General features: G+C 40.5%; 1 protein-coding gene across 1 annotated transcript in view; it reads right to left on the bottom strand.

The window, feature by feature from the left end:
* Positions 1–2,092: 2,092 nt before the first annotated feature.
* Positions 2,093–25,058, bottom strand: part of LOC118931297 (collagen alpha-5(VI) chain-like) — a 53,018-nt gene continuing 30,052 nt past the window's right edge. Inside the window, 11 exon segments of the mRNA XM_057495419.1 lie at positions 2,093–2,848; positions 4,270–4,395; positions 4,398–4,440; positions 4,485–4,569; positions 5,228–5,324; positions 6,658–6,948; positions 6,951–7,129; positions 7,131–7,315; positions 18,424–18,525; positions 19,187–19,237; positions 20,570–20,682. Of these exon segments, the coding sequence (XP_057351402.1) occupies positions 2,625–2,848; positions 4,270–4,395; positions 4,398–4,440; positions 4,485–4,569; positions 5,228–5,324; positions 6,658–6,948; positions 6,951–7,129; positions 7,131–7,315; positions 18,424–18,525; positions 19,187–19,237; positions 20,570–20,682 (1,496 nt within the window). The 3' untranslated portion in view covers positions 2,093–2,624.

Genomic DNA, 25,058 nt, shown 5'->3' with positions numbered 1-25,058 from the left:
GAGATATCTAAGCTGGCCTGTGCATACAGTAAAACAACAAATTTGACTGGATCTATACCATTGGAACTCAACCAAAAATTAGGAGAAGTGCAAATTGTAGCGCTCCAAAATCTTACAACTACAGACTATTTACTGTTAAAAGAACATAAGGGATGTGAACATTCCCCAGGAATGGGTTGTTTTAATTTGTCTGATTTCTCTCAGACTGTTCAAGTTCAGTTGGACAATATCCACCATATCATAGATAAGTTTTCACAAATGCCTATGGTGCCTAACTGGTTTTCTTGGTTTCACTGGAGATGGCTGGTAATTACAGGTATTCTTTGGTTATGTAAGTATACTCCTATTATGTTAATGTGTGTGCGCAATTTAAGTACTAGCTTAAAACCTATACATGCTGAAGTTACTCTACAAGAAGATATGTCAAAGAAATAATCAATCTTCCCATGTTTTCTTCCGCCTGCTACTTCTATAGCTTTTCTTCTTCCTTCCTAATTACAACCCTTAAATAGAATTCGTGCCTCATATCAAATTTACCGAGTATCATAATTCTTCCAAGTGGTAAAGATACCTCAAGACAAATGCTGGGCATAGAAGCTACAGGGCATCAATATGCAAAGAAATAAAAAGCTAACCATTTCAAACAATAAGGCTTCTCTCTCACTTACCAACTTTACATTTCCCTGTATGGCCCCGGAAGATGACTGGTTAGCCAGAGACGGGTAAGATTCATCAAGGGAGGAACAACCTAAGGCAGGCACAGTCGCAGGGGGGCCATCAGGTGAGAAATTGGGGATCAACAGAGGTGAGGCTTAGAACCTTACCCCCCCTGTTCTGAGAAAAATCTTCTGCATACGTGGATGTTTTATTGCCCTTGTCTAGCTTGGATTAACACATAGTCTACAGGCACACACCTGATCATCTACATTTGCTCCCTTACAACACTAAACTATGTTTTCTACCTTTATCTTGTATCTATCTACCACTTCAGCATTTTATTAAAAATAATAATAATAGAGAAATGTGGTATCCACATATAAATCAAGTATAAAAATCAAATGAGTATTCATATTTGAACTGTTTATAGTTCATAATGCATGAGCAAAACCGAAAGTTTCTGTGATGACTGCCCTTGTACTGTTCACTATGTAACTTATTCACTATGTAAGAATTTGTTCTCCAGGTAAGAACTTGTTTGTTATGCCTCAGAAGATTGGAGACTGACGAAAATTAGGCTTGGGGTGGGTTAATGATTGTGCATTGAGCATTGACTCCCCTATACAGAATTTTATTGTCGTTAACAACCATTTGATCAATAAATATGAGAGATGCCCTCACAAAAGAAAAAAAAAAAAGTACACACTTCCAATGGTAAAATAAATAAGTAACCGGGATGTAATGTATAGCATAAGGAATATAGTCAAGATATTATAACAGCTTGGTAGGGTGATAGCTGGTACCTAGAATTGTCATATATATAAATGTTGAATCACTATGTTGTACACCTGAAACTAATGTAATGTAATACTGTGTGTCAACTACCCTTCAATAAAAAATAATTATCTACAAAAAAAAAGAGTGCATATCAATGATACCCTCATAAAAAAATACACACAAGCAAAAATAATTCTCTTTGTCAGTGAAAAATATTTTTTAAATCTGAGGTGAACTTGTGTCCTATAAACATTATTACAGAGTAGGAATCATTGTGACAAAATAGTATTGGCCTAATGCTGTGAATATTCTTTGGTAAGAAGTTTCCATTTATAAGGTAAAGAAGTTACACTGTCCTCTGGCCTGCATGGTTTTTGATGAGAAATCTGCAGTTATTTAAATAGTTGTTCATGTCTTACAAAACACATATTTTTCCTCTAGCTGCTTCAAGATTTTTATCTTTTGCTTCCATCAGTTTGTGATGTGTGTGAGTGGAGTTTTCTCTGAGTTTTTAAAACCTGTAAGTTAAATCTTTTACCAATTTGGGAAGTTTTGGGCCATTACGTCCTCAACTTTTTTTTCTGAATAATTCTAGCTTTCCTTTCCTTCTAGAATACTAATAAAACAAACATTAGACCTTTTGATACTGTTCCACAAGTGTCTGAGGCTCTGTTCATTTTTAAAAAGCCTTTTTCTCTCTTCAGAGTATGTAATAATCTGTCTTTAAGTTTACTGACTTTCCTCTGTCATCTTCAGTCTGCTACTGAGCCTATCTGGTGAATTTTTAAAATTTCAGACATTGTATTATTTTATTTCTAGAATTTTCCTTTGGTTCTTTTTAAAAAAATCTCTATTTCTCTGCTGTGAATGTCTATCTTTCTGTTCATATCAAGTTGTTTGCCTTTATTTCAGGAAATATAGTTTTAACAACAGTTTTAATATATTTGTCTAATAATCAAAACTTTAATCAACTTGAGGTTGGCATCTGTTGTCTTTTCCTTTGAGAATAGTTTGCATCTGCTGGTTCTCTAAATTTTGCATAATTCTGGATTTTATCCTGAACATTTTGAATATTATGTTGTATAGACTCTGAATCCTATTACCATTTTCTGTAGAATTTTAATTTTCTTAAGCAGACAATCAATCCAGTAGGTTCAGAATGCAACCTTCTGTAGGCAGTGGTTCCAATCTCAATTTAATGTCCAAAGCCTTTGATGTCTTGTTTTGGGTTTTCTCATCCATGCACAGCTTAGGGGGCAGCTGGGACTTAGGCAGTTCCCATAATTAGAATTAAAGGATGCTCCAGTCCTCTTCTCTCTGAGGCCACCCCATAGGTTCTCTTTTCCTGGTTCCTCTGGCAGAAAGACAGGCTTTCTCTTTAATTTTATCTGTTTAGCCTTCCACTCAGTTCCACCTTCAGAGCGAAACCATAAGGGAAAAGAGGGATTGAAAATGGGGATTTCTTCCATCATCTTTGAAAAACAGGGGCCCCTTTTCCTAGGTTTTCTACCCATAAATATGGGGCTTTTACCGAGTCTTAGCCACCTGCTCCCCTGCCACCATATAGGTCCTGCCCTCACCACAGAGCCACAAAAGAAAAAAGAAAATGGGAAACTCATGCCCCCTCACAATGTATCTGCTTTTGTGCAGGTCCCAGGTAATTGCTTTTGGTATTTTGTCTAGAGTTTTAAGTTATAATCGGTGGGAGGGACAGTAAGGTGGGCTTCCTCCAACTCGAGGTGAAAGTAGGCTCCGTCCATCCTGACCAGAACCAGGTACTTCATTGTATTTATATTTGATTTCTTATTCTCTTTCCCCTTTCTGATTTTTTTCATAATCCTCTATCTTGTTTTCCATCATTTTGCTGATTTTGTTCTATGTACACCTCACATACTAGCTGTATCTACAACTATGCCTATATATATATATAGCATATATGTATATATATGAAGTGTACATCATACTATACACATATATAGTATTTTACATACATAGTGCATACATGTATAGCATTTCATTGTTACCTGTACCACTATTTATCATATCTGCTGCTAGGCATTTTTGTTCCTACTTTGGGACTGCTGCAAATAGTGCTATTATAAACATCTGAAACATGGCTTTTGATGAATATATATTTTTCTCTTGCGTCTTTACATTGGAGTAAGATTGCTGGGTCATAGGATATGCATGTTTTCAGCTTTAGTAGGTAACCAGGAATATTTATTTAAAAATACTTTCCCACATAATTCTGTGTACAGCCAAGACGGTAAGTAGGTGCCGCAGAGCTTCCTGCAGCTCCCTGCTCTCCATCTGCCATTTCCTCCTTAGCTGCAGGCGCACAGCACTTCCTCAGGCAGCCTGGGAAGCTGCCCTGGGCCTGCGCAGAGACCTGGGGGCCGCAGCGCCTTGCCCTCTGCGGGAGCGGGGAGCGGGGAGCGTCCCCCTCAGACGGGGAAAGCTCGGCTGCTGAGGCCGAAGGCACCGCCGCGGCTCCGGCCCCAGAGCTCAGTGCGCAGCCCCCAGCACCCCCACTTTGCTCGAGGACCCAGGGCCTCTCCCACTCCCTCAGGACCCACGTTCCCTGCTCTGGCCTCTCACGCTGCCGTTCCCTGACCTCACACCAAGCATTCGGACCTCTTCTAGTTCTGGTTTTGTCAACACCACTGACGCCTTCTTTTGTCTTTCTGGAGTTTTATCTCCCTTGCCTCCAATGTTGGGGACCCCTTAGCACTGGTGTCCTGGCATCTCTGTCTGTCCCACCGAGTTCTCAGTGCTCATCTTCCACCAGGGAAAATCCCAACAAAGGAAACTCGGAGTCTCCAGTTCTACTGGTACCTTTTTGATCTCGTTGCTTCCCGTTTCCTAGAGCGCAAGTTCCTTCTGCATGTGCCTCTTCCTTGTCTCTCATCAGCAGTTCCCCAGCTGAAAAGAGCAGGTATAACTCCCGGATCCGGTCAGCAGTGTCCCGGAGCCAGTCGTGCGATTGTCCCCTCCCACAAGGACGTGCTGCTCCGGGGGCCACAGTCACCAGACAGCCCGCTGCTTCCTGCCCCTGCTCGGTGCGCCTCGGGAGTCCGGCCGAGGTGACAGAGACGGGAGACGACGAGACACACGCCGGCCACGTCCCTCGCGGGACTGAGTGTGAATACGGGCAGATGCTGCACCAGGAATCAATTTTATGCATGCGATTGGAATAGTCCAAATGCAGGCTGTGGATGAAGATGAAACTTGACTCAGGGGCAATTTTTTAATGTTTCAAAGGGAAATTAGACAGTGGTATCCATGGTTCAGGACTCCAGACTAATATAATTTTTGTCTTTGAATTTTTACTGACTGCTTAGAGTTTTGCTTTGCAAAACCAAACTTAAAAGAATACTTTCTGCCAGTCTTCATACAGGGCCTGTTTTCTAAATAACAAATGTTTTTGTTGCTTTTGTGATTTTTTTCTCTTTCATGTTTTTCTGCTCTAAAATTGTTTCATCTAAATTTTGATGTCATGTATTTTCTGTTTTGACAGTGCCCACTGTTAGTTAAATAGTTATCAATAAGGCATTAATAAGGGCCTTTTTTAAAGGCAACAAAAATGGAAACATCATTCTAATATAGGTCACATTCTGTCTGCTGTAAACACCAGATCTGTGCTGTCATCACAAACCAGGGGCATTTAACACACACGGCGCACACATACACACACGCACACACATCCTGGAAATGAAACTCCATTCATTTCAAATTATTTTCTTAAGGACTGTTTCCAGCTGTAGCATTACCCAAGCTGAATTTGTCAACTCACAACACAGTGTTTTCTGTGCCAGCGTTCTCTGGATTGAGGGAGCTGATGTCAGCACACTCGGAGCTCAGACCTGCAAGGGGATATTTGTTGATGGCACCTGGGGAGAGAGTGGGCTGGTGAATCTAAATTTTACCCTTCCATCTTCTGACTATCACCCAAAGTCAGTTAACCTTTTCCTGTGGTTACAGGCGTTTTCAAGAGCAAATTACTTTCCTAGGGGACTCGGTAAAATAGGCACCCTCTGAAATTGCAGTACCTTGTTGGCAAAGTCAATGACATATAGCAGTGATGGAGTAAAAATTTCTCATGCTCTGTATGCCACAGGCTTGTGATACAGTCAAAGGACAGCTCTTAATTCCCGTCTATCATCTGTTTCTCTCCCTCCAAAAGGAGGATCTTTTCAGAAGACACCATTGGCTTTTGAAATTGTCTGCCCTATTTATCTTGGGGTTGGAAGAAGGCACCATTTTTTGCAACTGACAAGCCTGCTATTGCATATAAATCCAAGATTCCTGAGGGTCATGCAAGCCCTGTGGCTTTATGAGTCCCAGAGAGTCTGCATCTCTGTGATTCCCTAGTACACTTGCAGGAGCTGGAGACAGCCGTTCAGTGTGGCCCCTGCCCCACTCTTCACCCCTAGCACAGGTCGGGCTTGTGTGATGCTGCAAGCTATTACATATGCTACTGAACCCATGTCCACAATTATAGCACACGGATACTGTCGAGGCCCCACTAGGAAAAGGCACTCTTAATTCCCCTGCCTGGCGGGTCCTGAGCCCGTTCTGTGCGACAGAGGCTCTAGACAAGATTGGTGTCTGTGGCTCATAAGAATTAAAGTCAGAGCCCAAGGCAGTTTACATTGACAAGAGAAACTAGAAGGCCTTGGAGGAGGTGGACAGTGGTGGTAGTGGGACATTTACTACAGCAGAGCACCTTATTGAGGGTTTAGGAAATGAAGTATAGTTGAAAGGACAAGAGCATGGCTTTGGGGTCAGAATGCATGGGATTAAGTCTAGAATTTGCCAACTATTGTGCAGTTTTGAGCAATTCATTTAACGTCTCTGAACCTTAGTTTTTTCTCTTATAAAATGGGGATACTAATACTTTCCTTTAAGGGCTATACTGAGGATTTAAAGATAGAATCCCCTTAAAGAACTAGGCACATAGTAAACACTTACATATTTGGGCTAAAAGGCACTTCTTTTTTACCCATATGGGGTTTCTGGCAAAGTTCCTGACTGTGCAGAAAGTCACGATCGTAAGACCTGAGGCTTGTCTCTGTGGCTGTCTTGCTGTCTCCGACTCACACTTTAGACTGCAGCCCTCTCTGCTAAGGTGAGGATCCTGTTACTAAGACATCTGGGGGCTTGTACACAGAGACATTAAATCTATTGCAAAAGCAATAGAAGGGAAAAGGTTTAATGACTTACGTCTGATTAAATGGGCAAATGGCTTGACAGACTTGGTGATATAGCTCAGATCTGGCTTGTGGATCCGCCCAAGCTGGACTAAGTGCCGATCCAGTGGGTGGCTGGCTAGTTCCTCTCGTTCCTTGTCATTGTGTGTAGGGCCAGAGGAAAACACAAATATGGCATAGCCCTGACACTTGGCTCTCAGAGATACATTTCCTAAGACTTCCTTGTCTAAGGGGTTGGTCTCGCCAGCAAATCTGACAGAGATAACTTTGTTTTTCCTCAGGCTGGGGGTTCCCACAAGGACATGTCAGCTGTCCACTGCAGGGCATGACTGATAAAAACATCTCCACTGAGCTGTTGAAGATTGTCTTGGAGATGATGTTTCATTTGGCTGATACTGTTAGAAGTAACCAAATCAAATTCCAGGCAGACAGGCCATTCCTCAGTGTTGGGCACATAGCCTGCAGGAGAGTAGCTCAGGACAGCCCTCGTCTCCTAAGCTGGAGGTCAGTGGATCTGGGACAATGTGAAGGTAACAAAGCACTGAGCTTATAAAAGTTTTCACTTCCTTAAACTCATCATTTCCTACTCTTTGGGAAGCATCTATGAGGAAAGCCACATACATATGATATTCTTGAAGAGAGGCATCTCCAGGCTCATAAGGAAATGCCAACTGAGGAAGACAGGAGGTAGGTGCTTAATGTTCTTTCTCTTCCATGGACGAAGTATGTTTGTGAACCTTACCAAGCAAGAAGTAGGTTTCTAGCTGACAAAAATTTATTGATGCTCATTTGCACTGGACCCATTATTAATATTTTACATCTATTACTTCATTTAATCCTCACAAAAACAATTCTCACAATGACCAAATTAACATGTATTATTGCCATAAAAGCATACTATTGAAATAGAATGCCAAAAAACACATCATGGAGGACATTATTACGGCAAATGCTCTGCTAGATGCTCAAATGCTCAAACAGCTGTGCATTCCTGGGGCAAATGCTGCAGAATCTTTTGTATCTATTGTTGGATTTGTTTGAGGGATTTTTTTGACACATAAAAACTGTATATTTTAAGGCATACACTGTGGTGTTTTACTATCAGTATATATTGTGTAATGATTATCACAATCAAGCTCATATTGTTGGATTTGATTTGCTAAAGTTCTGTTTAGAATTTTTGTATCTATGTTCATGAGGAATGTTGATGGGTAGTTTCATTTTCATGAAATGTCTCCCTGGTTTGGGTATAATGGTAATCTGGCCTCAAAGAATGATCTGGCTTTGAAATATTCTTTCCTCTTTAATTTTCTGTAAGAGTTTGTGTAGAATTGGTATCATTTCTTCCTTACATGTTTTCCTAAATTCACTGGTGAAGTTGTTTTAGCCTGTAGTTTTCTTTATGGGAAGGTGTAAACTAAAAATTCAGTTTCTTTAGCAAGTTTAGAGCTGTTTAGATTGCTTATTTTTAAGTGAGCCTTACTAATTTGTGCATTGTAAGAAATTTGTCCATTTCACCTAAGGTGTCTAATTTATAGGCAAAAAAATTATTTATAATGTTCCCTGATTTTCCTTTTCATACCTGTAGAATATACCTCCTCATTCATTCCTGATATTCCTGGATATTCTTTTTTCTGGTGAGTCTGATTATAGGTTTATTGATTTTATTGATGTTCTCAAAGAAACAGCTTTTAGTTACAGTGATTTTCTCTTTTTTATTTCATTGGACTCCACTTTAATTTTATTACTTCTTTTCTTCTGCTTACCTTGGGTTTATCCTGCTCTTTTTCTGATTTCTTAAGTTGAGATCATTGATTTGAAACCCTTCTTATTTACCAATTTAGGTCTTTGATGCTATAAATAACCTCCTAAGGACTGCTTTGGTAGAATCTCACAAATTCAGGTTTATTGTGGTTTTTATTTTTTTATTTTTTTATTTTTTTTTTTTATTTTTATTTTTTTTTTTTTTAGATAATTATTTTTTATTGAAGGGTAGTTGACACACAGTATTACATTACATTAGTTTCAGGTGTACAACACAGTGATTCAACATTTATATACATGATAATTCTAAGTACCAGCTATCACCATACCAAGTTGTTACAATATTTTGACTATATTCCTTATGCTATACATTACATCCCGGTTGCTTATTTATTTTACAATTGGAAGTGTGTACTTTTTCTTGGTTGTTGTTGTTAGGGCATCTCTCATTTTTATTGATCAAATGGTTGTTAACAACAATAAAATTCTGTATAGGGGAGTCAATGCTCAATGCACAATCATTAATCCACCCCAAGCCTAATTTTCGTCAGTCTCCAATCTTCTGAAGCATAACGAACAAGTTCTTACATGGAGAACAAATTCTTACATAGTGAATAAGTTACATGGTGAACAGTACAAGGGCAGTCATCACAGAAACTTTTGGTTTTGCTCATGCATTATGAACTATAAACAGTCAGTTCAAATATGAATACACATTTGATTTTTATACTTGATTTATATGTGGATACCACATTTCTCTCTTTATTATTTTTAATAAGATGCTGAAGTGGTAGGTAGATACAACATAAAGGTAGAAAACATAGTTTAGTGTTGTAAGAGAGCAAATGTAGATGATCAGGTGTGTGCCTGTAGACTATGTGTTAATCCAAGCTAGACAAGGGCAATAAAACATCCACATATGCAGAAGATTTCTCTCAGAACAGGGGGGGTGAGGTTCTAAGCCTCACCTCTGTTGATCCCCAATTTCTCACCTGATGACCCCCCTGCGACTGTGCCTGTCTTAGGTTGTTCCTCCCTTGAGGAATCTTACCCGTCTCTGGCTAACCAGTCATCTTCCGGGGCCATACAGGGAAATGTTAAGTTGGTAAGTGAGAGAGAAGCCTTATTGTTTGAAATGGTTAGCTTTTTATTTCTTTGCATATTTATGCCCTGTGGCTTCTATGCCCAGCATTTGTCTTGAGGTATCTTTACCACTTGGAGGAGTTATGATACTCGGTAAATTTGATATGAGGCACGAATTCTATTTAAGAATTCGTTGTAATTAGGAAGGAAGAAGAAAAGCTATAGAAGTAGCAGGCGGGAGAAAACATGGGAAGATTGATTATTTCTTTGACATATCTTCTTGTAGAGTAACTTCAGCATGTATATATTTTAAGCTACTACTTAAATTGCGCACACACATTAACATAATAGGAGTATAGTTACATAACCAAAGCATACCTGTAATTACCAGCCATCTCCAGTGAAACCAAGAAAACCAGTTAGGCACCCTAGGCATTTGTGAAAACTTATCAATGATATGATGGTTATTATCTAACTGAATTTGAATAGTTTGAGAAAAATCAGACAAATTAAAACAACCCATTCCTGGGTACTGTTCACATCCCATATGTTCTTTTAACAGTAAATAGTCTGTAGTTGTAAGATTTTGGAGCACTACAATTTGCACTTCTCCTAATTCTTGGTTGAGTTCCAACAGTATAGATCCAGTCAAATTTGTTGTTTTACTGTATGCACAGGCCAGCTTAGATATCTCCTTCATTCCCATGGCAAGTCCAGGAGCTGGTGGGATGAGTGCATCTACAGCTGTAGCAGTGCGTGGATCTTTGTTGGGGTTTTTTGATGATCATCTTCTGGCATGAGTCTTCCCGAGAGTGCTGATGTTGGAAGTTCTCTTTCATATCGTTTCTTAGTTCATTTTCGGGGTAGCCAAATTAGGCTTTGATCCTCTGTATAAACACAAACAGACCCTTTGCCTACACTTTTATATGTCCTTTATATTATTGTGTAGAACTCATTAGAGGTCACCACATAGGAACTGCATTTTTTTTTTTTTAATCATTAATCTACACTTACATGACGAATACTTACGAATACTTTGTTTACTAGGCTCTTCCCTATACCAGGTCCCCCCTATATACTCCTTTACAGTCACTGTCCATCAGCGTAGCAACCTGTTGTAGAATCACTACTTGTCTTCTCTGTGTTGTACAGCCCTCCCCTTTCTCCCACCCCGCTATGGATGCTAATCTTAATACCCCTCTTTTTCTGCCCCCCCTTATCCCTCCCTACCCACCCATCCTCCCCAGTCCCTTTCCCTTTGGTACCTGTTAGTCCATTCTTGAGTTCTGTGATTCTGCTGCTGTTTTGTTCCTTCAGTTTTTCCTTTGTTCTTATATTCCACAGATGAGTGAAATCATTTGGTATTTCTCTTTCTCTGCTTGGCTTGTTTCACTGAGCAAAATACCCTCCAGCTCCATCCATGTTGCTGCAAATGGTTGGATTTGCCCTTTTCTTATGGCTGAGTAGTATTCCATTGTGTATATGTACCACATCTTCTTTATCCATTCATCTATCGATGGACATTTAGGTTGCTTCCAATTCTTGGCTATTGTAAATAGTGCTGCGATAAACATAGGGGTGCACTGATCTTTCTCATACTTGATTGCTGCATTCTTAGGGTAAATTCCTAGGAGTGCAATTCCTGGGTCAAATGGTAAGTCTGTTTTGAGCATTTTGATGTACCTCCATACTGCTTTCCACAATGGTTGAACAAGTTTACATTCCCACCAGCAGTGTAGGAGGGTTCCCCTTTCTCCACAGCCTCGCCAACATTTGTTGTTGTTTGTCTTTTGGATGGCAGCCATCCTTACTGGTGTGAGGTGATACCTCATTGTAGTTTTAATTTGCATTTCTCTGATAATTAGCGATGTGGAGCATCTTTTCATGTGTCTGTTGGCCATCTGTATTTCTTTTTTGGAGAACCGTCTGTTCAGTTCCTTTGCCCATTTTTTAATTGGGTTATTTGTTTTTTGTTTGTTGAGGCGTGTGAGCTCTTTATATATTCTGGACGTCAAGCCTTTATCGGATGTGTCATTTTCAAAGATATTCTCCCATACTGTAGGGTTTCTTTTTGTTCTATTGATGGTGTCTTTTGCTGTACAGAAGCTTTTCAGCTTAATATAGTCCCACTTGTTCATTTTTGCTGTTGTTTTCCTTGCCCGGGGAGATATGTTCAAGAAGAGGTCACTCATGTTTATGTCTAAGAGGTTTGTGCCTATGTTTTCTTCCAAGAGTTTAATGGTTTCATGACTTACATTCAGGTCTTTGATCCATTTTGAGTTTACTTTTGTATATGGGGTTAGACGATGGTCCAGTTTCATTCTCCTACATGTAGCTGTCCAGTTTTGCCAGCACCATCTGTTGAAGAGACTGTCATTTCGCCATTGTATGTCCATGGCTCCTTTATCAAATATTAATTGACCATATATGTCTGAGTTAATGTCTGGATTCTCTAGTCTGTTCCATTGGTCTGTGGCTCTGTTCTTGTGCCAGTACCAAATTGTCTTGATTACTATGGCTTTATAATAGAGCTTGAAGTTGGGGAGTGAGATCCCCCCTACTTTATTCTTCTTTCTCAGGATTGCTTTGGCTATTCGGGGTCTTTGGTGGTTCCATATGAATTTTTGAATTATTTGATCCAGTTCATTGAAGAATGTTGCTGGTAGTTTCATAGGGATTGCATCAAATCTGTATATTGCTTTGGGCAGGATGGCCATTTTGACGATATTAATTCTTCCTAGCCATGAGCATGGGATGCGTTTCCATCTGTTAGTGTCCCCTTTAATTTCTTTTAAGAGTGACTTGTAGTTTTCAGAATATAAGTCTTTCACTTCTTTGGTTAGGTTTATTCCTAGGTATTTTATTTTTTTTGATGCAATTGTGAATGGAGTTGTTTTCCTGATTTCTCTTTCTGTTGGTTCATTGTTGGTATATAGGAAAGCCACAGATTTCTGTGTGTTGATTTTGTATCCTGCAACTTTGCTGTATTCCGATATCAGTTCTAGTAGTTCTGGGGTGGAGTCTTTAGGGTTTTTTATGTACAGTATCATGTCATCTGCAAATAGTGACAGTTTGACTTCTTCTTTGCCAATCTGGATTCCTTGTATTTTTTTGTTTTGTCTGATTGCCGTGGCTAGGACCTCTAGTACAATGTTAAATAACAGTGGGGAGAGTGGGCATCCCTGTCTAGTTCCCGATCTCAGCGGAAATGCTTTCAGCTTCTCGCTATTCAATATAATGTTGGCTGTGGGTTTTTCATAGATGGCCTTTATTATGTTGAGGTACTTGCCCTCTATTCCCATTTTGCTGAGAGTTTTTATCATGAATGGATGTTGAACTTTGTCAAATGCTTTTTCAGCATCTATGGAGATGATCATGTGGTTTTTGTCTTTCTTTTTGTTGATGTGGTGGATGATATTGATGGACTTTCGAATGTTGTGCCATCCTTGCATCCCTGGGATGAATCCCACTTGGTCATGGTGTACGATGGTTTTGATGTATTTTTGAATTCGGTTTGCTAAAATTTTGTTGAGTATTTTTGCGTCTACGTTCATCAGGGATATTGGTCTATAGTTTTCTTTTTTGGTGGTGTCTTTGCCTGGTTTTGGTATTAGGGTGATGTTAGCTTCATAGAATGAGTTTGGGAGTATCCCCTCCTCTTCTATTTCTTGGAAAACTTTAAGGAGAATGGGTATTATGTCTTCCCTGTATGTCTGATAAAATTCCGAGGTAAATCCATCTGGCCCGGGGGTTTTGTTCTTTGGTAGTTTTTTGATTACCGCTTCAATTTCGTTGCTGGTAATTGGTCTGTTTAGATTTTCTGTTTCTTTTTGGGTCAGTCTTGGAAGGTTGTATTTTTCTAGGAAGTTGTCCATTTCTCCTAGGTTTCCCAGCTTGTTAGCATATAGGTTTTCATAGTAGTCTCTAATAATTCTTTGTATTTCTGCGGGATCTGTTGTGATTTTTCCTTTCTCATTTCTGATACTGTTGATTTGTGTTGACTCTCTTTTCCTCTTAATAAGTCTGGCTAGAGGCTTATCTATTTTGTTTATTTTCTCGAAGAACCAGCTCTTGGTTTCATTGATTTTTGCTATTGTTTTATTCTTCTCAATTTTATTTATTTCTTCTCTGATCTTTATTATGTCCCTCCTTCTGCTGACCTTAGGCCTCATTTGTTCTTCTTTTTCCAATTTTGATAGTTGTGACATTAGACCGTTCATTTGGGATTGCTCTTCCTTTTTTAAATATGCTTGGAGTGCTATATACTTTCCTCTTAAGACTGCTTTTGCTGCGTCCCACAGAAGTTGGGGCTTAGTGTTGTTGTTGTCATTTGTTTCCATATATTGCTGGATCTCCATTTTGATTTGGTCATTGATCCATTGATTATTTAGGAGCGTGTTGTTTAGCCTCCATGTGTTTGTGAGCCTTTTTGCTTTCTTTGAACAGTTTATTTCTAGTTTAATGCCTTTGTGGTCTGAAAAGTTGGTTGGTAGGATTTCAATCTTTTGGAATTTACTGAGGCTCTTTTTGTGTCCTAGTATGTGGTCTATTCTGGAGAATGTTCCATGTGCACTTGAGAAGAACGTGTATCCTGTTGCTTTTGGATGTAGAGTTCTGTAGATGTCTATTAGGTCCATCTGTTCTAGTGTGTTGTTCAGTGCCTCTGTGTCCTTACTTATTTTCTGTCTGGTGGATCTGTCCTTTGGAGTGAGTGGTGTGTTGAAGTCTCCTAGAATGAATGCATTGCATTCTATTTCCTCCTTTAGTTCTGTTAATATTTGTTTCAGGTATGTTGGTGCTCCTGTATTGGGTGCATATATATTTATAATGGTTATATCCTCTTGATGGACTGAGCCCTTTATCATTATGTAATGTCCTTCTTTGTCTTTTTTTACTTTCTTTATTTTGAAGTCTGTTTTGTCTGATACCAGAATTGTAACACCTGCTTTCTTCTCTCTGTTGTTTGCTTGAAATATCTTTTTCCATCCCTTGACTTTAAGTCTGTGCGCGTCTTTGGGTTTGAGGTGAGTCTCTTGTAAGCAGCATATGGATGGATCTTGCTTTTTTATCCATTCTATTACTCTGTGTCTTTTGATTGGTGCATTCAGTCCATTTACATTTAGGGTGATTATTGAAAGGTATGAATTTATTGCCATTGCAGGCTTTAAGTTTGTGGTTACCAAAGGTTTAGGGTTAGCTTCTTTACTGTCTTACTGTCTAACTTAACTCGCTTGTTGAGCTATTATAAACACAATCTGATGATTCTTTATTTCTCTCCCTTCTTATTCCTCCTCCTCCCTTCTTCATATGTTGGGTGTTTTGTTGTGTGCTCTTTTTAGGAGTGCTCCCATCTAGAGCAGTCCCTGTAGGATGCCCTGTAGAGGTGGTTTGTGGGAGGCAAATTCCCTCAACTTTTGCTTGTCTGGGAATTGTTTAATCCCTCCTTCATATTTAAATGATATTCGTGCTGGATACAGTAGTCTTGGTTCGAGGCCCTTCTGTTTCATTGCATTAAGTATATCATGCCATTCTCTTCTGGCCTGTAGGGTTTCTGTTGAGAAGTCTGATGATAGCCTGATGGGTTTTCCTTTGTAGGTAACCTTTTTTTTCTCTCTGGCTGCTTGTAATACTTTGTCCTTGTCTTTGATCTTTGCCATTTTAATTATTATGTGTCTTGGTGTTGCCCTCCTTGGATCCCTTGTCATGGGAGTTCTGTGTACCTCTGTGGTCTGAGAGGCCATTTCTTCCCCTAGTTTGGGGAAATTTTCAGCAATTATTTCTTCAAAGACATTTTCTATCCCCTTTTCTCTCTCTACTTCTTCTGGAATGCCTATGATTCTTAAATTATTTCTTTTATATTGATCACTCAGCTCTCTTAAAATTCTTTCATTCCTGGAGATCCTTTTATCTCTCTCTGCATCAGCTTCTCTGCGTTCCTGTTCTCTGTTTTCTAGTCCATTAATGGTCTCTTGCATCTCGTCCATTCTGTTTTGAAGTCCTTCCAGAGCTTGTTTTATTTCTGAATTCTCCTTCCTTAGTTCTTGCATATTTCTCTGCAAGTCCATCAGCATGGTTATGACTTTTGTTTTGAATTCTTTTTCAGGTAGACTGGCTAAATCTATCTCCCCAGATTCCTTCTCAGGGGAAGATGTAGCAGATGCCGAAGCTGTCTGGGTTAGTCTTGTCTGAATCATATTTTTTTGCCTTTTCATGTTGACAGGTGCTATTGACTGTCAGCTGGGAGGGCCAAAATTTTCACTTACTACTGGCCTTTCTTTACTGGGGCAACTGCGACCCCTAGTGGCTTGTGTTGGGTAATTGCGTGTAGAGTGGGTCTTTGTGTCTTGCCTGGCCGGAAGGGAGAAATTTCCCTTTCTGTGGGCGGAATTTGTCTCAGGCTGCTTCTCTGCTTTCGCAGCGCCCGGTGGGGTGATGGATGGGGGGGCTGCTTGACTGTTTGCCTCCGTGAGGGGTCTCAGAGCTGTTGCCCAGGGGGTTAGTGCACCCGGTTTTCCCTGTAATTTCCAGCTGCTGTACTGTGACCTGGGTTGTTTCCGTCAAGCTGTTAAGTCCCTGTCCCTTTAAGACTTTCAAAAAAGCCCCCGCTTTTCTTTGTCACAGGGGCATCAGCTTCAGCACCCGCTCTGAGGTCTACCCCCTGTTCTCCCAGTATCCAGGGCCCCCTGGGCATATACTGTGTCTGCGCTCTGGCCCGGATGGCTGGGGCTGGGTGTTCGGCAGTCCTGGGCTCCGTCTCCCTCCCGCTCTGCCTATTGTTCTCCCGCCGGGAGCTGGGGGGAGGGGCGCTCGCGTCCCGCAGGGCCGGGGCTTGTATCTTACCCCCTTCGCGAGGCGCTGGGTTCTCGCTGGTGTAGCTGCAGTCTGGCCACTGTCCTGCGTCTTCTGGTCTCTCTTTTAGGGCTAGTTGTGTTTGTTGTATTTTCAAAAGTATATATGTTTTTGGGAGGAGATTCCCACTGTCCTACTCACGCCGCCATGTTGGCTCCGCCTCCTGTGGTTTTTATTTCCATTCATTTCAAAATACTTTCTAACTGCACTTCTGATTTTTTCTTTGACCATGGATTCTTTAGAATTGCTTTAGTGTCCAAATACTTGGGGATTTTTCAAAGATTACCACCAAAACATTTCTAGAGTTCTTGGCTATCATGTATTAGGAGCATGTGAAAATTAGTCAGATGGTCATTTCTGTCATTTTGCAGCCCGTCTCCTGGAGCCCACTAATCATTACGTGCTCTGCCACCAGGATCTCTGCTTTCCAACTACAGCATTTTGGCTTCTTTAAAAAGGCCAATCAACACACTTTGTTAAAGCATAAGGAAAAGTCAAGCAAAACTGAAGGAACAAATAGCATCAGTCTCAGAGACTCCAAGAAGGGACTAGTGGTTACCAAAGGGGAGGGGTGTGGGAGGGCAGGTGGGGAGGAAGGGAGAAAGGGATTGAGGGGTATTATGTTTAGTAATGGTGTGGGGGATCATGGGGAGAACAGTGTAGCACAGAGAAGGCAAATAGTGGATCTGTGGCAACTTGCTGCACTGATGGACAGTGACTGCAGTGGGGTATGGGTGGGGACTTGATAATATGGGTAAATGTAGTAACCACATTGTTTTTTCATGTGAAACCTTCATAAGAGTGTATATCAATAGTACCTTAATAAAAATTTTAAAAAAAAGAAAGGGCAAGAGGTAGGGATAGTAAAGGGGCAGGAGGAGTCTCTTGGGTTGTGGATATATGTTGACTATCTTGTGCAACATACACCACACATCAAATCATAATACTGTTGACTCTGAATACATGTAAGTCAACTGTATGTATGTCTATTATATTCAATAAAGTGTTTTAAAAATTCCAAAAAGAATAAAAAATAAATAAGGAAAAGAATTTTATGAATGTTCTGGCAGAAAAGGAAGAGCTGACTTATCATGTCAGTGAAATATTTGTTTCACTTATGCCTGTACCAGAAATATTACTACTTTTTCCAATTTTTTTATAAATGAGCAAAATCTCAGTATTTTCCAAAGTACCTAACAGAACTATTCTATAAAGATGTATATTTCACCTATAAAATCTCAAAAATAGGTTCTCTACCTACTTAAGGGATTAGCATGAGAATCAAAGAAGCTAAAGGTAGACGATTATGCCTTGAAAACTCTAACATTTAGTCAGACATAAGGTGTAATTTTTCTTCTTTGAGTCTAAATTCATCTTACTTATGAGTGGGCCTTCAAAAATATTTTCCTTCAAGAAAAGGTGGCAGAAGTGTGGGTAAAATATACCGGTAGTTCATACCACCGTTGTGTATTTTCTGGAAATGTAATGGAGCCAAATTCCTACCTTCAAGTCTATGGGAGAATTTCCTCAGAATGGCAGAGGAGGGAAGGCTGGCTCACTTTATTATGGACAAGGCTCGGAAGGAATTAGGGGTCCAGCTAGATTTCCAGGGAAGCACCCCCAGAGATTAGCATAACTTTGGCCAACATTTAAGCCACAATGCCATGTGTGCTCCAGTAACTTTGGGGTGATGGGGGCAGAAAGGGAATTCAGGGAGAAGGGAGAATCTACGGGGCCCTGAGCCACTCGGGCTGGGGTTAAGTGTGCTGTGAAGTAGTTCCACAGCCTCTCATAGCCTTTGTGGGAAATCTCAGGATATACGTCAGTTATCCAGGGGCCTGACTTGAGATTTGTCCAGGGGCCCAAATCAGCCAAGTGTCTCTCCACAGACAAGTCATGTTTACTGAGGCTACTTCATGCATTTCTTTCTACAAGAACTGTAGCAGGCATTTTTCAAGTTAATATTCTGTATGAGACTTCTCATGAGGTTGGCAACGTTTTCCTTTTTGCTTCTCAGAGTATTAAAGTGAACATTCCGTTTGCTTTGGGTCCTGCGCTCGGCTCTGTGCCTGCCTTCGCTCACTTCATCTGTCAGCAGCACCGTGAGCGGGACTGTTGCCACTCCCGTTTCACAGATGGCAGCTGAGGCCAGCGGGGGTGAGCGACACGGCCAGGACAGGACAGCCTGTAGGTGGCAGAGGCAGAATCTGAACCTCCTCTGCGCAGCTCTTTCAGAAGAACTGATCCTGAGCTCTCGGGGGAGAGCAGATACGTTAACTGCCTCACCAAAGGCGGTTCCAAAGATCGGGCTTTGAAGAATGAGGTTCTCAGTCAGTTGCTGTTCCTTCTGATTAAAGCCACTAGAGAGTTTTCTTCCAAAAGTAAGCACTTATATGAATTAAATAAATTTGTAGTTTTTTTCTTTTCTAGGCATTGGGAGCAGTGGTTACGGGCAGAACCTTTGGCATGTCTCTGAGCCCCGTCTCTGCCGTCCGTGACCTTCGTGAACCCAAGTCTCCTCCAAGCCTCAGTTTCATTATCTAAAAATCAGTAATAATAAACTATAACCTTATAAGGTTTTTGAAAGAATAAACTTTCCACAGCACCTCAGATGTCCTGAGTACTCCATAAATATAATTTTTAGAGGGAAACAAACAAAAAAGTCTCAGACACCTAAAAATTCTACCCATGATACTATATTCTGCGAATCAGAATTTCCATAAGAAAAAGTGCAGTCAGTTGGTAGTGGAACAAAATTTACACACTAAAGTACAAATGCACACATACTTTAGGGAGAAGAAAGTTCATCTGGTTAACTGCACAGGAGTCGGCAAGAATTTACATACCTCTTCACTCACCACCACCACCCCAGGCCTGCCTGGTGAGGCCACTGCAAGCTGGGACAGCAAGGCAGGCAGGCACAGAGTGTGTGCAGCTATTTGTCATTCGTTTCATGCCATAGGGATATACAAACACATTTAAAATTCTCTCGTTTTGTTGCATGAGGTCCTTTTCCCTCCATTTACCTGAACAAGTCAGACTATCTTAAACTAGACTCCATCCTTTTCCCCAAAGACTTAGAATAAATGTCTGTCTTGGCCTGAACTTTTCTAGGTGGCACTTAGTTATAAGACTGACTCTTGCCATCGACTTCACATCCTGAAACAGTAGTCTAAGTAGGTACCAGCATACGGAGAAAAAGTGAGGCACGCCTTAGGGGCTGTTGATACCCAAACCACTGCATCTGGAACTTTGTTTTTAATTAAGGTGCTCTGTTATTCTGTGTTCTGGATTCTGGTGAATTTATAAGAAGGACCTGGTAAAAAATGAAAGTAAATTTCAAAAACAGAATTGAGCCACCAAAATTATTTAAAAATAAGGCTCCCAAATGATGACATGATCAAACTTTTCCTTCAATTTTGCACCTGGATGTATTTCCTCATTTGTAAATGAGACAAGGCTGTCCCCAGGCAATGCGGCACACATAGTCACAGCCGGAGTGGTGGGGACGGCAGGGGTGCGCGTCCCAGCTCTGCCGCTTCCAAGTGGGATGGCTTAGCTTGCAGTTCTTACTCATTGCATCATGAGCTCCTCTGTAATATACAGAAAGTAATAATAATGAGGATGATGATCAGAGGGTTTTTTTTGGTAAAGATTAAATGCATTGTGTGTATAGAGTGCCCACCTCTGTGCCTGGCGCATCGCTGCACTGAATGTGACTGCCACTGTTCCTCACGCACTGCCCGGTCACCAAGCGAGGCCAGGTGGACAGTGCTTCGGGAACTGTGCTGCATGGAGTAAATACTGGCCTGGAGAGCATTCCATCTGTACTTTTTATTGAACTGACTACTTTCCGATTGTATTACAGATTTTTGGTACACACATAATACTCTGCCAGACTACAAGCTCCTTGAACACGGACTTTGTCTAAGTCTTTTTTTTTAGAAAAAAAAAATTCCTCTCTATCCCTCTCCCCACAGAGACTAGCCAGGGCTTAACTCAAATGTGGAGCCAAGTACCTATTTGCTACATGAAAGGATGTTTGAATAATTATGGGAAAATCAATGTAAATGCTTAGCAGAGTCTTCATATAGTAAACTCTTAATGGGGACTGCGGCTGCCCCTCCACCACCCCCGCAAGCCCATCCCACTTCACACCCTTACCCCCCACCACGCCCACCTCATCAGCGCTACCACCACCCCCATCACCTCCCCACCAAGACTGTTACCGCTACCGCCATGTCACCATGCCCTCTATCCTCCATCTCCACCACCAAGATCACTGCGGCCAACACCTCTGGCATCACTACCAGCAGCGCCAGACGCCTTGGCCGCCGCTGTCCTCACGGCCCCCACGGCCGGCTCAGCCATTATCACCCCCGCAGCCCTCACCCAGTGACTACTCAAGTATCTGAGCTTTATTCCATTGGAAAGCAATCCACATGAAAAAAAAGTCACTAATACTAGTACATTCTTTATTAATGCAACAAATGATTGCATGAGACATACAGAAGCAACCTCACTGAACATTTGAATTCAAATTTCAGGGTATGAGCCCACATACCCTGAACTCTCAGTTCACATTAGTTGGGTCCACATGCAAAACCTTCAAGTGACACAGCCCAAACTGTAATAACAATACAATAAATTCCCAAGCAAAAGTAAATGCAACAGCCTCAGTCTACATTTAAAATGAATGAGAGACTCAGTTTATTCCCCAGAGAATATCAAGATGGTTGAACTTTCCCAAAAAGCTCATGAGATGTGTACTTAAAATCCACACATGAGCACAATTCTGCTACTGACCTTTTTAGAATGTGTTTTGATGGGAAAGTAGGATGCTCAGCTGCTGCTCCGTGAGTGCCTCCGAAGCCATTCTGTTGCATTTAATTCCAGCCCAGACTTAAATTTAGCAGAAGTGAAGAAGTGCATTCAATGTTCAATACATGACAGCAAAAATTAGAAGCAAGCTAAATATTCAACAAGAGGTAAACAGTTAAATGCATACATTGTTGAAAGTAACATTATTAGGACACAGAAAAATCAGTACGAAGCTTGCCGCAATATGTAAAATGTATGGCCTAATATTCTATGAAAAGGATGGGCAATTGAATAAAACTATGTAAAACTGTATGCCTGTGGAAAAATGAAAGAATGTATTTCACTCTACAAATAGCTCAGTTTGCTAAATTGTTTGAGACTCTTTGTATTCAAATTTTATATGGTGATGATAATACTTCAACAATTTTTTAAAAATCAGCAGAATCCTGAGGGTGTAATGGGGAAAACAGTGAACAGGGTGTAGGAATTGTGAGTCCCTATAACTGAATCTTCTTGAATGATTTTTGGGGCATGAAGTTTCTTTGAAAGCAAGGCTTCTCCCACAGCTGACAGTTTGGGTAATTCTTTATTATGAGGGTGAGGTCTTGTGCATGGCAGGGCGCTTAGCGGACTGGGTGCCAGCAGCACCTCCGGTTGAAACAGCCAAAAAAGTGTCTCTGGAGTCGGGTGAAGTGGATGTGCCCCTTCCCTGGTTAATTTGCAAGAAGCGATCACTAGACAGCTTCCAGCTCTAATACCCTGTGATTGATTCAAAGTCAAAAGACATATTGACTTAAAAAAAGATGATTTATAGATCAGAATCAGATTAAAGTTAGAAAAATAGAATATGTAAAACAAACCCCATTCAAATTCCCTTGAGCACAATTCCAGCCTAGTTTGAAGGGGGAAGTGTTGCTTCTCATTTCTCAATGAAATTCATTGTGAAGAACATCAACTGAAGATCTTTTAAGGCCTACAATGGCCTAAAGCTTTGAGGCACCCCCAGGCTGAGTTTGGATTGATGCTTAACATTCATTATAAATTATCCTGTCTCTCTTTAATGTTAATACTAACTATATCTTAAATATTAGTTAACAAAGCATCTTTGATGAAAGTGCTAGACTCGCCACTAGGTTCGACAGTTGCAATTTAATTAGAATTAAACCACCCATTTTTTGTTATTTAATTCCAAAGAGCTATGTATCTTCCACTGGTGAGTAATTAGGAGGGACTGAATTTTCCAAGGAATTTTTATATTGCCGATGTTGCGGTCAAAATGCATGACAGAATCTCTAAATAAATCTCTGTATGTTTGGATCTTAGAAAGTGTTTCATTAGGTAGATGTTGGATGGATGGATGAATGGATGTTCAGTGGTCTTCTTCGATGAATAAAATAAGATTTTAACCCAGTTCCCCTGGAACTCTTTGAAACAGGAATTCTCACTTCTGTTCTGTGACACGGCTACCTAACTGCTTTCAGCTCCACTGAGAACACCCAGCAAATGCGGCAGGAGGGCAGTGCCCCAGATCACCTGTGCTGCTCGCCAAGACTCAGTCTGCTGAGCCCCCGCCCCTGGGGTCTGGCTCAGTAGGTCTGGGATGAGCACCGAGAACCCGCACTCCTAACGCGTTCCCAGGTAATGCTGGTGCCCCTGGTTAGGAACTACACTTTAGAATCACCTGGACAGCAGATCTCAAACTTGAGGACACACAGAACTCACCGAGGGTGGTTTTTCCTCAACACTCACATCCCTAGATATGAAGCAGTAATTCTGAGGAAGGTTTAGGATCTGTACTTATGGACTTCCAGGTGATCCTGACATAGACTGCCCTTGAACTGCTTGAAGGAGTGAAGAGAGCCAGGAAAGGTGATGGAAATGGAGATGAACTTGGAAATCAGAGTGAGAGGAAGGAGCTGAGAGAGGCATAGGTAGAGAGTGACTGCGCCTCCCGTGAAAGGGGGTGGTCGCAGCTCCTCGCCACACACAGGACTCTGGGAATGCTGTACATTTCTTGTTAAGAATGGTTATACGTAATGCTATACATTTCCTGTTATACCTAATGGTTAAGATTTCTAACTTTCCCCCAAGACTCAGTTCAAGGGCAGAAAGATCAGCCATAAGCATCACTTTATAAACGAGGAACAAGCATAGCACATGGAGATACTTATGAAAGTTATTAACCTTTTATTTGTGCAATACATCTGGAACTAATCAAAGCTCATCTCTTAGCAACTGAGTAAAATATCTGAACCACAATTTGCTTTCCCAAAGGACAGCACAGTTCTCAGCAGGTTTTGGCAACTGGCTAAAGATGATACTAAAAAAAAAAAAAAAAAGAGGGAGAGGAAGGAACAGCATAAAGTCTCTAGACAACACTTAGGTTGAGACCCAGATACATTTTAAAGGATAAAAAAATACATATTTTCCTTAGCTTGATACTCTCACAATTTTCAAGCTATCACTACCTGACATAATCCTCCCCAGAGTTCCCAGGACATTTCAGCCCACTGCAGGATAAATTGGGTGGGTGGGTAATAGACAATTTACATATTTTCCTCTTACAACTACGCACAATTATTTCTTCAGCTAAATTGGACCTTACACTGGCTATAAGTATCTTGATTCCCACACATCTGAAAAAGCAAATGAAAGTCTTTCTATTATTACTGAACAAAAATCATTAAAAAGCACTGCAAAGATGGGTTTCTTTTTTTTCTTTCTTAAATAGCCAGTCATATCTGTCTTTCCTGAAAAAGTTTACATTTCTGAATTATTAGACTTTAGAAAGCTTATCTCTAACAAAACTATCACAAGTAACAGTTTTGTATTCTCAAATACAAAATACTGCCAAAACTTCTCTTTTTCTTTTTCTTCTTTTTAAACCAAATCATAATAAACTCTTGTGCCTTGAGGACTGCTATAATTCCCGTATCATTAAAATGAATGCCCAAAATTAACTACATCCAATAAAAAAACGTTTATTCCCTTCTTTAACTTATGTCATGACAACAAAATTGTTTTAACTGAAAAATAATACGATGGCACTACATATATCCATTTTTACTGAATTAACTCTTTTCTAAGCCTTATTTTTCAAGTAATCATTGACTGTTTTATTCTTAGCTTTGAAAAGGTAAGTTCAGCTATTTTAAAGATAAAGTTCTATATTTAAATTTCAGCAACAGGAGGACAATGTGGAGCCATGAGTGTTGAGCCCAAGGAAAAGAAAATTTATTTATCCAAGGAAGCTACTAAGAATGAATTTTATTCTTTCTTATGAAGGATTGACAAAAAATTAGCTCCCTTTTTTTTTAAACTTGCATATTCTAACAATACACATGATATGGCATGTTTTAAAAACTAGCATTCTGGTCAGATGAGCATCTTGGAAGGTTCTAGATGCATGGATGTAAAGGCTGAATAGTCAGTTTATAATGTCACCCTTTTCAATGAAAATACACACAAAAATCCTATATATCTGGTTTATTTGAAGCTATTAAATCTTGACAAAAGGTATTACTGTATTGCTATTCAAATGTATAGTGGAGGAAGTGGGGGAGTTTATGCTCTATCATTTCCCTCTCATGCGATCACAAATTCTGGGGCACTGGCCCAGCCAACTCCTCGTCGCTTTAATTCCCCCTTTGCTGTGATGTTCTCTATCTTGCCCCTTCTCCGTCACACTAACCTTCTAGGTGTGGCGTCCAGAGGAATATGGTTTGGTGGGAGTACCGGGGACACTACACGCTTCTGTCAGTGATCTCCTCAGGGTACCGTCACCATTTAAACCTTCACTTTCTATGAAAAGCAGTAGCTGCCGCTACCATTTTGAACTTAAGAGCTGCTACAGAGACCAGCCTTAATGTATTTGATTCTGTACTAGTGTTAAAAGAT

This window comes from Manis pentadactyla, chromosome X, assembly GCF_030020395.1.
Source record: "Manis pentadactyla isolate mManPen7 chromosome X, mManPen7.hap1, whole genome shotgun sequence".
Lineage (NCBI taxonomy): Eukaryota > Metazoa > Chordata > Mammalia > Pholidota > Manidae > Manis > Manis pentadactyla.
The sequence above is the reverse complement of the archived record's forward strand: the minus strand, read 5'-3'. Positions and strand labels throughout refer to the sequence as shown.